This window comes from Syngnathoides biaculeatus, chromosome 13 (assembly GCF_019802595.1).
Source record: "Syngnathoides biaculeatus isolate LvHL_M chromosome 13, ASM1980259v1, whole genome shotgun sequence".
NCBI lineage: Eukaryota > Metazoa > Chordata > Actinopteri > Syngnathiformes > Syngnathidae > Syngnathoides > Syngnathoides biaculeatus.
Genome location: NC_084652.1, coordinates 26,633,195 through 26,646,916, shown reverse-complemented (window position 1 = coordinate 26,646,916; position 13,722 = coordinate 26,633,195). Strand labels below are relative to the sequence as shown.

Genomic DNA, 13,722 nt, shown 5'->3' with positions numbered 1-13,722 from the left:
CTGCATCTGGGATCACCTCGAAGCCCCTTCCTGGTTTCAGTGGTAATGGATAGGCTGACAAACAAGGTTAGAATGGAATCTCCTTGGACGATGATGTTCGAAGATAATATTGTGAAATGCAGTGAGAGCAGGCGGAGGAACAATTAAAAAGATGGAGGCATGCACTGGTAAGGAGAGGAATGAAGATTAGCCAAAGTAAAACAGAATACATGTGCACGAATGAGAGGGGCGGAGGGGGAAGAGGGAGGCTACAGGGAGAAGAGATATCAAGGGTGGATGGCTTCAAATATTTAGGGTCAACAATCCAGAGCAATGGTGAGTGTGATAAAGAAGTGAAGAAACAGGTCCAAGCAGGTTGGAACAGCTAGCGTAAGGTCTCTGATGTTTTATGTGACAGAAGTGTCTATGCTCAGATGAAGGGAAAAGTTTAAAAAACAGTGGTGAGGCCGGCCATGATTTATGGATGTATGGACAATGGATTGCCAGAACCTTACCCCACCTTGATATACTGCATTCTTCATAAGTGTGACAGAAGAATTTAAGGTGGAGGTGGGACTGCATCAGGGATCAGCTCTGAGCCCCTTCTTGTTTGCTGTGGTAATGGATAGGCTGAGATATAAGTTTAGACTGAAATGCCCTTGGACCACGACGTTCACAGATGATATGATATGTAGTGAAAGGAAAGCGCAAGTGAAGGAACAATTATAAAGATGGAGGCAAGCATGGAAAGGAGAGGAATGAAGATTGGCCAAAGTGAAAAGAAATATTTGTGTGTGAATGAGACGGGTAGAGAGGGAAGAGTGAGTCTCCAGGGAGAACAGATAGCGAGGGTGAAGGACTTCAAATATTTGGAATCAACAATCCAGAGCAATGGTGAGTGGGATAAGGAAGTCAAGAAATGCATCTAAGCAGGTTGGAACAGCTGTCGGAAGGTGTCTAGTGTGTTATGTGACAGAGGAGTGTTTGCTAGGCGAAATGTTTATAAAACAGTGGTGAGGCCGGCCATGATGTATGGATGAATGGACAGCAGGACTGGAAGTGGCAGAAATGAGGATTTTGATGTTCTCTCTTGGAGTGAGCAGGTTGGATGGGCTTAGAAATGAGCGCATTAGAGGGACAGCCAAAGTTGGATGTTTTGGAGACAGGGTTTGAGAGTGCAGACTTCCAAAAGAGAGAGTGCATATATTGGTATAAGAGTGCTGAGGATGGAGCTGCCAGGACAAAGAGCGTGAGGAAGACCAAAGAGAAGATTGATGGATGTTGTGAGGGAAGACGTGAGTTTGGTTGGTGTTCGAGAGGAAAACGCATGAGATTGGCTTAGATGGAAAAAGATGACACTCTGTGGTGACCCCTAACGGGACAAGGTGAAATGAAAAGAAGAAGAAGATGCATGTACATAACATATTGCGATATCACTTCATTGTTGCATCTTGGAGAAACTCTTAGCATTCAACTCCGAGGCTCTTCTGTCGACAAAGGCAGCAGTCTTTATGGGAAGACAAGCAGCAGTGTCAGGTCTTAATGACTACAGGCCTGTTGCCTTGACATCTGTGGTCATGAAGTGGAACTCAAGAGCGTCAGAGCGACCAGGTCCCAGCTGGACCCACTGCAGTTTGCCTATTGAGCTAACAGGTCTGCAGATGATGCAGTCAACATGGCTCTGCACTTCATTCTTGAGCATCTCATCAGTGAAGGTAACTATGCAAGGATCCTGTTCATGGACTTCAGCTCTACATTCAAAACCATCATTCCTGAATTCCTCTCCTCCAAGTTTCTCCAGCTCAGCGTCTCGTCTGCCATCTCCCGGTAGATCTACAACTTCCTGACGGGCAGGACACAACAGATGAGGCTGGGGGACACCACCTAAACCACACGCATCATCAGCACCAGAGCACCCTAATGTTGTGTCCTCTCACCTCTGCTCTTCTCGCTCTACACAAACGACTACACCTCGTGGCATCAGGCTGTCAAACATGCAAGTTTTCAGATGACACCACAGTCATCGGACTGATCAAAGACGGCAACGAGTCTGCATATCGATGGGAAGTGGCGAGACTGGAGCTTTGGTGTGGTCAACATAACCTGGCATTGAACACACTAAAGACTCTTGAGATGATTGTTGACGTGAGGAGGCAACCTTCACCACAGCTGACCCTGACGCTGTCCAACTGCCTTGAGGCAACTGCCGAGACCTTCAAGTTCTTGGGAATTACAGTCTCAAAGGACCTGAGGTAGGAGATGTATATTAACTCCATCCTCAAAAAAAAAAAAAAAAAAGGATGTACTACTTGCGGCTTCTGAGGAAGCACATCTGGTTTCAAAAAAGGACAAATTCTGACTGCAACGAAAAATCAAAACAGCTGAACGGATTATCGGCACCACTCTTCCCACTATTGAGGACTTACACGCAACGTGAACTTGGTCCAGAGCAGGCAGGATTCTTTCAGATCTTCCACATCCTGGCCACCAGCTCTTCCAGCTCCTTCCGTCGGGGAAGCGCTACAGGTCAATGCAAGTCAAAACTAGCAGGCATTTGAAAAATATTTTCCCTCTGGCAATTAAGTCATTACATTCTTAATCAGCAAATTTACCAATTTCTGTCTTGTGCCATTTTTGGGACACTCACATTCTGCTGGTCCAATCAATAACTGTATTTGTGATTTATTTTTGTAAACTATTGCACGATTCTTCACTTTAACTTACTCCGTTACACAACGGTCATTGCACTGTCATTTCACTTGTCTATGGGAACCACGAACAGGTAAAGGGACTGTACAAGCTTTACACAATGTTGGACGGTGACACACTTATCTTGTACTTGTTCTAAACGAAGAAGATTTTACATCTTGCAAGACTTTTATCAGGAATAGTTCCTATAAATAGAAATATCTCTTGTTCTTTGTTCTTGCTGCATTGTTGTTCTTTGTTCTGTATGTCGTACCAGGGCAGCACCGTCTGCCGGAGAAAAATTCCTTGGGTATTTTTTTCACACTTGGCCAAATAAAGCTGATTCTGATTCTGATCAATTTGCAAATGAAAAACTTTCTCAAAGTTTGGTGCCTGCAGCGCTGGAGAATTCATGAGTATGGTTTTGACTTTTCAAATGCATCTTGACAACTGCTATCCCACCAAAATTTAACCCTCTTCCCCAAAAGATTAGTAAGTGGCGATACAACATCAGAGAAATTTTGCCAAAATTTCCTGTAATAGCCTGCCATACCGAGGAATCTCATGAGTTCTCTTACACTGTGGAACTAGGAAATGTACAATAGCCTCAATTTTAGCACTAACTGGTTGTACCAGACAGTGCCCGACAACATGTCCTAAAAATACAACTTGTGTCTTTCCAAATTCACACTTAGCAAGATTGACAGTCAATTTCACTGCTCTCTGGAATTCCTGAATTCTCTTCATGTGATCGTCCCATTCCATGGTGGAAACAATGACGTCATCCATGTAGGCTTTGACACCTTCAAGACCTGATCTCACGTTATTGACGAGCCTTTGGAATGCTGCTGGTGTTTCATCAAGCCGAATGGCATAACTTTGTATTGATATCGTCCATCCAGTGTAGCGAATGCCTAAATCTTTTTAATACGATCTGTGATCTGTGAGCGGCAGGTGCTGGAAGCTCTTCAAAAGGTCAAACTTACTCATGTACTTAGCCTGAGCAACGTCATCAATACAATCATCCACTCTCAGTTGACGGTAGGAGTCAGTTTGTGAGAGCGCATTTACAGTTTTCCTGTCAGCGCAGCAGCACAAACCACCACCACTCTTTAGCACAAGAACACGTTGAACACCACAGACTGTCACTGGGATCAATAATGTCAGCATGTACAGTGAAGAAAATAAGTATTTTAACACCCTGCTACATTACAAATTCTCCCACTTAGAAATCGTGAAGGGGTCTGAAATTTTCATCATAGGTGGATGTCTACTGTGAGAGAGATAATCTAAAAAGAAAAATCCAGAAATCACAATGAATGATTTTTTTAACAATTTGTGTGATACAGCTGCAAATAAGTACTTGAACACCTGAGAAACCCAATGTTAGTATTTGGTATAGTAGCTTTTGTTTGCAATTACAGAGATCAAACATTTCCTGTCGTTGTTCACCGGGTTTGCAAACACTGCAGGAGGGATTTTGGCCCACTCCTCCACACAGATCTTCTAGCTCAGACAGGTTTCTGGGCTCTCGGTGAGAAACAGAGTTTCAGCTCCCTCCAAAGTTTTTCTTTTGGGTTTAGGTCTGGAGACTGGCTAGGCCACGCCAGAACCTTGATATGCTTCTTAAGGAGCCACTCCTTGGTTTTCCTGGCTGTGTGCTTCCATTCATTGTCAAAGACCCAGCCACGACCCATGCTCTGACTGAGAGAAAGAGGTTGTCCCCAAAATCTCACAATACATGCCCGCGGTCATCCTCTCCTTAATCCTCAGTGCAGTCGTCCTGTCCCATGTGCAGAAAAACACCCCCAAAGCATGATACTACCACCCCCATGCTTCACAGTTGGCATGGTGTTCTTGGGATGGAGCTCATCATTCGTTTTCCTCCAAACACGGTTTCTGGGATTATGACCAAAAAGTTCCATTTTGGTCTCATCTTACCACAAAACCTTCTCCCATGACTCCTCTGTATCATCCAAATGGTATTTGGCAAACTTAAGATGGGACATGTGCTGGTTGAAGCAAGGGAACCTTCGTGCCATGCAAGATTTCAAACCATGACGTCTTAGTCTTTTACCAACAGTCAACTTGGAAATGGTAGTCCCAGCTCTTTTCAGGTTATTGACCAAGATAACAACGTCACACAGGTGCATCTGATTCAGGATAATATATGGAGTGGAGGTGGACTTTTAAAGGCAGACTAACAGGTCTTTGAGGGTCATAATTGTAGCTGATAGACAGGTCTTCAAATACTTATTTGTAGCTGTATCACACATTGTGATTTATAGATTTTCTTTTTAGATTATTTCTCTCACCGTGGACATGCAGCTATGATGAAAATTTCAGACACCCCCCCCCTCCATGATTTCTCAGTGGGAGAACTTGCAATATAGCAGGGTGTTCAAATACTTATTTTCTTCACTGTACTTCACTTCTTTCTGCAGAATTTCACTTTTCACAGGATTCATTTGATAGGAGTGTTGTTTCACAAGCACAACATCACCTCTATTTCTTGACTAATGGTCACTAATGGTCATACCTCTTTGCCAAGTTGTTCACTTGTACACACTTTTGTGTTTTTCCATTATTTTGTGTTTTAATTTCATCGACATTATGCTCTTCTTCTCATCGCTTTGCTTAGCACTTGCTTTCTTCAGCCATATGGTCGAAAATAGTTGGAAATTAATGTACTGAAGGCAAAATGCTACCTGAGCACAGTTGTATAGAGATGCTACCAAGGCAAGGTGCACGTGTGGAAATACCAAGTGAAGTACAAAAAGCGGAGCGGAACCTGTGATACCTTAACAATCGCGGCGCCATCTACCGGAAGTCATTCGTACATCAAATCCTGTCTCGCAAGACGAGACTAAAAATTGTCTCGGCGTTTGATATTGTGCATTCAATATCTGGTACTTTCATTCACATCACATTCATTAAGGCAAAAAAGATATATAATGGAAAGATAAAGATAAAGATAGATTGATAGTTATGGAAGAAGCAGGTTGTTAAAGAGAAAATGTGTTGGTGAGAATCAAAGTGAGCGTGGATATCTGATAGGAGGCCCGGTATCGCATTCATTTGAACATACTTGGCATGTATTTACATTTGGTTTGCTTTTTCAACTACAGGTACGTCATTATAGTTCAGCATATAAGGTACAGTTCGTATTAGTTATTATTACACAGTGTAGGTTGAGTCATCATCGGAGACCTGCATGGTGCGGTACAGGCATTGGAAAAGCAGGTAAAACCTGGTGAACAAGTAGACTTACAGTATGTCTCACCTGCAAGAAATCTGCAGTAGACAGTTCAGGAAAATGATGAATAATATTAAAATTAATTAATTAATGTATTTATTAAAATAATATTTTTTAAAGAAACAATCAATTCCACAAGATAGTTTTATTTACCTGCAGGTCTCAAGCACCAACTTTTGGAGTTTTAGCAACTCTGATGAAGTTGACTAGCTTGTGCTTTTCTTTCTCTTAAGTAGCAAAAATAGCCTCTTGATTCTGCAGTACACAAGAGGACATTTCCAGCAGTGAATTCCACTTCCTGGCTATATATCCTGCATGAAAGAATTCTTTTTTTGGTCCAGTCTTGTTTGTTCCTGCTTCCTAGTTCCTTTGTAATAGCAGGGCTGTGGTTAAGTGACGCAGTATCTGGAAACATTTTGCTTATGTAACTATGTCAATCTGTGTTGAATGAAGGGTCTATATAAATACAGAAAATCTGCTAGTAGTTGACAAGAAAATTCCTCCCAAACCAGTGCAAACTGTGTATTAAGTTGGTGCTCCTCCTCTGTAATATGTCTCTTCTTCTGTGGTCCCCAATATAAATATTTTCTCCACCCCTGCTTCTGGCCTTTTGTACAGTCTTCCACTGGGAAAGGAGCTTGAGTGGACAGTTTAAATTTATACAGAGATTTTTCTGTTTACTCCATCAAAATAAAAGGCAATTGTCTCCAAAAAGGTCCTGGTGTCACATCTTTCTTCAACTGACCACAACATAGAAGACCACGGGTCACACTAATGCATTACTAAAACCATTTTCAGTAAGGCTGAATGTTGGTAAAATGTGAACAATACAAGACATGTCTTAAAATGGATGGGAGATGTCCGTACACTCTTCGTTCCAATTGTTACTTTTTGAAGTCTGACAAAATGCTCTGAACAGTTTTCAATATAGTTTCTAGCAAACATCTGATGCACAGCCAGAACAAAAGACTGTAGACACCCTGTTCCATATGTGACGTCAACAATTGACTCCTCCGAAGAAATTGCGTCATCCGCGTCGCTGACCCATCAGAGGCCAGAGATCTGCATAAACCGTGCCCCTTCCCTCAGACAACGTTGCATGGTCCAGTATAGCTTTTGTTAGCGTTTTATCGCATATTTGGGTTCTTTAACAATAGATATGGTTAAGAGGTGTAGTCACGGACTTTATAATAGTGACGACAGGTATCCTGAAAGGTTAGTTGGTGGAGTTCAATTCGTACCCTTCCCAAAACTGAAGACCGAGTACGAAAAATGTCTTTGATGGATCAAACTTTGTGGAAGACCACATCATCAACTGAATCCATTTAAAATCAACCGGAACAGAAGACTGAGTATGAAAAATGTCTTCGATGGATCAAACTTTGTGGAAGACCGCATGATCAACTGAATCCATCAACCGGAACAGATATGTATGCACGAAGGTAAGCCCTATATTTGATTTTCAATACATGTCTCATATAAATGAATTAGCAGTTCTTCGCTTGCATAACATAGCTAAGTGTGAATGATTGACACACTTGATCTGTGTTGAGCGATATTTTGCAATGATCTGACTGCACAAACGTGTCTTTGTTCGGTGCTCCCGAGCGAAGCTAAACTGGACTTTGTTTGTTTGCACGAAGGTATGCCCTATATTTGATTTTCAATATATGTCACATATAAATGAATTAGCAGTTCTTCGCTTGCATAACATAGCTACGTGTGAATGATTGATACACTTGATCTGTGTTGAGCGATACTTTGCGATGATCTGACTGCACAAACGTGTCTCTTTGTTGGCGGTGAGCTAAGCTAAACCGGACTAGCAGTCCTAAAAGCCTTCGACGTGCACCGAGACACCAAGACTGAAGGAAGGATGTTTGAGGACACTAAAGTAGTGATTGTCGTACTCGGTCGGGACTTACGTAGGTTGGGCACTAATTCAAGAATAATTATTGAGGGGAGCGCGTGACATTACACAAAGAAAACGAGAGAAGCAACTCGTAAATCAAGCCTCGCCTTCTTTTCCTTCATACGGCGGTTCACAAACGGCTATACAGAAACACATACAGATTCTGCACACAAGTGTGATAGGTAACACGAAAATAGGAAACCGTCAATGACGAATTTGTCTTTGGGTTATAATGTATTATATTATGTGGCTTCTCCGTCTTCCTTTGACTCCGGAAAGATCTCGCGCTAATATCAATGGTTTCTCCGTCGATATGCATGTAAATACCATTGAAATACCCCTCGCTGAAATACTTGAAGCCCTGCTGTCTGCTTTTCAATGATATTTCACTGTTAGCTAAGAATGCGAGTGAGAATTCAGCCGGTAAATGGGACAGTTTCGCTCTATTCTTTTCTTGCTGCGCCACCATTTTTGCTAATTCTTTGTCTGACGTTACCGCACATGGCGTGACGTCACTTCAGGAGGCGTGGTTAAGTGCCCTGTACGGAGGGGTCAATTGTGTGCCGTGACGGTTTACTGATTTATAGATCAGTAGCAGAACTTTAAAATCTATTCTAAAGCTGACTGGAATCCAGTGCAAGGACTTTAGGATTGGCGTTATATGCTCTGACCGCTTTGTTTTGGTCAGAACGCGAGCTACAGCATTCTGAATGAGCTGCAGCGGTTTAATACTCTTTTTGGGGAGTCCAGTCAGAAAACCATTACAGTCGTCAAGTCTACTTGGGATAAAAGCATGGATGAGCTCCTTGACACATACAAGACTTGACTCTAGATATGTTTTTCAGATGGTAGATGTTTTTGTGATTTGATATGATCGTTGAAAGTCAGGTCAGAATCAATCAGAACACCAAGGTTTAAGACTTGGTCTTTGGTTTTTAAAGAGAGAGAGTCCAGGTGTTTGCTAACAGCAATTCTCTTTTCTTTGTTGCGAAAATAATTGTCTCAGTTTTGTTGTGATTCAGTTGAAAATCTTGGCTCATCCAGTTATTTATCTGATTTAGACAGTGGCACAATACCTCAATTGAACTGTAGTCATCTGGGGACACTGCTAAATATAACTGTGTATCATCTGCATAGCTATGGTGGTCAAAATACAAATTTTGAAGAATTTGACCCAAGGTTAGCATATACAGGCATTCATATTTTGCCAAAATCAACAAAGCTAATCAGTCTAAATTAAACACCACCTGTGGAAAAATATCAAAAATGTATTAGAACGCTGGAATAATTTTGCTCTATCACTTGTGGGAACAATACTACGGTAAAAATGAAAACATGACCCCAAATAACCCACTTATTTTCCGTTTCCACTTAAGGCCACATTAAAGTTGTTCCAAAAGTTAGAGTCTCCCATAATGAATTTTTACTCCAAGAATAAAAAAATGAAATGATGGAAAATTATGGAAACTTCAATGTGTCTGGAGGCACACATCCCTGCGACTCTTTCCGTGAATGTGGTACTACTCATTTGTTACGACAAATAACTTCTCATGATGCAAAGTGTTTGTGTATCCGCCCCACTGCTACTTTTGTTCTATAAACTTCTATAATGTACTTACTTAATCCTAACACATATCAGTTGTCCAGATGGATTCATGATCCTTGTCCTGCATGCTTCTTTTCCTGTCTAATCTGGTTCTGTCCTTCCCTCACAGGGTGTCGTACTTCACCCCCACGCAATATTTACATTTAATATTGTTTTGTTGTAGCTATATAATAATTTATTGTTTTGATATTTTTTTCTTTCACTTTCAGTTTGTAACTACCGCTTTGTCTTTTTTTGTTTCTGTTTCACTGATTTACTCTCAATAAACATTAATTACAATATTTAAAAAAAATCTGTAGAATACTTGAAACTCCAATAGCACACAATAAAATTAATCTGGCAAAAATCGGATACAGATCATCCATTCTGTTTGACTTCACAGCCGAGCGGGACAAAAAAAAACTTGCTCAACTGAACTGTGAGACAGATGTGCTATATGGTCGGTCACCGTGCAGTCCTTATGACAACTATTTAACAATAATAGTTTTATGATGTGATCAATTGTTCCAAGAATCCATATATCTTCAAATCTTCTTCTTCTTTTCATTTCAGCTTGTCCCGTTAGGGGTTGCGACACTGCGTCATTTTCTCCATGTAAGTCTATCTCCTGCATCTTCCTCTCTAACACCAACTGCCCTCATGTCTCCCCTAACAACATCCAAGAACCTTTTCTTTGGTCCTCCTCTTGCTCTTTTGCCTGACAGCTCCATCCTCAGCACCCTTCTACCAATATACTCACTCTCTCACCTCTTGACAAGTCCAAACCATCGAAGTCTGCTCTCTCAAACCAAGACATCCAACTTTGGCTATGCCTCTAATGTGCTCGTTTCTAATCCTATCCAACCTGCTTACTGCAAGAGAGAACCTCAACTGTTTTATAAATGTTGCCCTTCATCCTAGCACTCTTCTCTCACATAACACACCAGACACCTTCCACCAGCTGTTCCAACCTGCTTGGAACTGTTTCTTCACTTCCTTACCACTGTTATGAGTGTCAATTTAGTTATTTATATTATGTCGTCTGACATGACTCATTATCTGACGCGGATCATTGTGGAATGTTCTGAAAGTGGGGACTTTAGTGCATTGTCTGACAGATCTTTGTTGAATATTCAGGAAGTGCCTATATGAGGATTGGCTGATTTTTAGTCAGGGCATCTAGCAACTAATGACTCAGATTATATGCCTTCTGCCACTCTGCCTTCTGACACTCTTCTTTTGGACATTTCTGGATTCATTTCTCCATCGCTGGAAATAATATTCACCTACAGGGACATTCATTTCAGTTGTACTGACAAAATGGCATTTCGTCAGTTCGCTCATATGGTGTGCAACCTCATCTGCCATATTCGCCATTGTACCGCTAGTTTATATTTGTTTGATATTGTGTAATCTTAAATACTGTGTTATCATAAGTCTCATGTGTAATTACAATGTCTTAAAAAATTGAAACTGACTTGTTATATTTTGCTTGTTTGACCAATGGGATTTCATTATTCTAAATTTACACATTACAAAATTGAGGGCCCATCTGGGATCAAATTCATCCAACATTTGAGCATTTTGAACTTTTGTTAATTTTCTGCATATTTTCAGCTCAACTGTGAAGCCAGCAAAGTGGTCTTCAAAAATTAGGATTTTCTGAAATCCCAAACCCTGAAGGAGTCTGTGCCTTGTGCAAATCTGATTTTTTGCATATTTCTAGTAATTTCAAACTTGATGCCAAACCTGCGATGTGGAAATTCCAAAATTTTAAAATTTTTCTAAATCATTTTATTGATGAGGAAGTTTTTGAACCTGATGTTCTGGCCATGGTAAAAGAGGAACCTTCAGATTTTTTGGAATTAAAGAAACTGGAATTACAAGTGAAACAAATAGAAATTGGAAGAATGGAACTTGAAGCTGAAAAAAGAAAATTGGAAATTGAAAATCGAAAAGAGATTGAAGTTAAAAATCTTCAAAGGTCGTCTGCTTCCTTAGTCATTTCTTCACATTTTGATTTTACAAGGCATGCCAGCTTGGTTGCTCCTTTCAATGAGCAATAAGTTAATAAGTACTTTCTCCACTTCAAAAAAGTTCCTGAAAACCTCAAGCGGCATAGAGAGTCATCGACTATGCTATTCCAAATTGTTGGCTCACGATAAATATTTGGCCCTTTCTGAAAACCAGCATTCTGAGAAGAGCAGTGTTCTGATTATGATTGATATGAAAGAACATTCTGAAAACTTACGAGTTAGTGCCGGAAGCTTATCTTCAGAAATTTAAAAATGCTCATGAAAGGGATAGAGTTTTGTAGAATTTGCTAGGGAAAAGGAAACTTTGTTTCCAGGTGGTGTGGTTCTAAAGAGCTTTCAGACTTTGAGGGTGTGAGACAATTAGTTTTGATGGAGGATTTCAAGGAGTGTGTTCATTCTGATCTCAAGACTTATTTGGATGAACAGAAGGTTAATGCCTTATATGATGCACCGGTGATGCCAAATGATTATTTTTTTACTCATGAGAGTTCTTTTCTGTCTCCCGGCAATTCCAAATTTTCTCGCCAATAGGACTTTTCGTCGGTTAAGATTACTAGACCTCAAGTTGGAGCTGATCCTATTGTGACAGAGTGTTCAGTCATCACGGAGATGTTGGAGTGTGACTTTCCAGGAATTTTTTTTTTCGTTTTGTGCAGATACTTGTTCGATGGTGAAAGACATTTATTCCAAGACTTCTTTGCTGAATGATTCCATTCATCAGAATCAGAACCAGCTTTATTGGCCAAGTGTGTAAAACCACACAAGGAATTTTTCTCCGGCAGTCGGTGCTGCCCTGGTACAACATTTAGAACAAAGTAGCAAGAACAAAGAAGAAGAGACATTTCTGTTTATCGGAACTATTCCTTATCAGTATCAGAGATGTGCAAGATGGAATTTAGGATTTGTCAGATACATTTATGGTTCATTCTTTTGATGCTGAGGCTGATGACTTATCTTTGAAGGGGAGTAACTCTTTATGTCATCCTGATAAGTCTAAAAATTTATTAGGTGGTGTTCACCTTTGGTCTAGAAAGCAATTTTTTAGTGCACAGAGTGATGATGCTGAGTGGCAGAAGTTGGCAAGTAACACTGTTCCTTTTGGGGAGGTTGGTAAAGTTCCAATTTGTTTTTACTTTCAGGAGAGTGTTTTGATGAGGAAGCATAGGTTGCTGGACATTCCTGCAGAGGATGAATGGAAATTACATCGTCAAATTGTGTTTCCAAAGGTTTTTCAAAATCATGTCCTTTCATTGGCATGTGAAATTCCCATTGCAGGTCATTTGGGGTAAACAAAGCCTGTGAGAAAAATTTAGCACATTTACTTTGGCCTAGCTGAAGGAAAGATGATGCTGAATTATGTAAAACCTGTCATGCATGCCAAATTGTTGGTAAACCAAATTAGAAAATTCCTCCTGCTCTTTTAAAACCAATACTGGCTTTCCAGGAACCTTTCAGTCGAGATATCATTGACTGTGTTGGTCCACTCCCTAAAACCAGATTTGGTAATTAATGTCTCCTCACAATGACGTGTGCTTCTACCAGATTTCCTGAGGCTATTCCTATCCATAGTATAGTTGGTCCTGTGATTTCAAGGCTTTGATCAAGATTTTCAACTTGGGTTACCAAAAGTTGTCCAAGTCTGATCAGGGCTCATATTTTATGTCCAAGGAGCAATGTATCAGTTGTTCACAGAACAGGTTAAGTCTAGTCTCGTGCTCATCATCCAAAGTCGCAGGGAGCGTTAGAGAGGTTTCATCAAACTTTGAAAAATATTATCAAGACTAATTGTTTTGAGACAGAAAAAGATTAAAATGAGGGTGTACATTTGTTGTTCTGTTGAGAATCTGTTCAGGAAAGTTTAGGGTTGAGTTCATTTGAGATTGTTTTTGGTCACAAGGAACACGGGCCACTAAAGCATTTGAAAGTGCAATGGGTCAGTTGCGATCCTGAGATCAATATTTTGGACTATGTTTCTACTTTTTGGAACACCCGTTTGAAAGCTTGTGAGTTGGCCAGACATAACTATTGAAAACTAAAACACCTCTGAAGCAAAAATCAAACAAAATTATGGCAAAAGTGAAAAGAACAAAGTTTTATTCCTGCTGAAAAAGTGTTAGTTTTAGTTCCCATTCCTGGCCAACCACTCAGAGGTAGATATCAGAGTCCATATCTGAAACACAAAAAGGTTACCGACAGACTATATTGTCTTGACTCCTAGCCATCATAAACACAAAAGGTTATGTCATGTTAACATGATTAAGAAATA

General features: G+C 40.5%; 1 protein-coding gene across 4 annotated transcripts in view; it reads left to right on the top strand.

Moving 5' to 3' along the window:
* Positions 1 to 13,722, top strand: part of LOC133510638 (cytochrome P450 7A1) — a 41,933-nt gene that overhangs the window by 7,852 nt on the left and 20,359 nt on the right. Inside the window, exon 2 of one of the 4 annotated variants that reach the window (XM_061838783.1) lies at positions 9,994 to 10,035. The exons of the other annotated variants lie outside the window; for them this stretch is intronic. Within the exon in view, the coding sequence (XP_061694767.1) occupies positions 9,994 to 10,035 (42 nt within the window). The remainder of the gene's footprint in view (positions 1 to 9,993; positions 10,036 to 13,722) is intronic. 4 annotated transcript variants of the gene reach the window in all.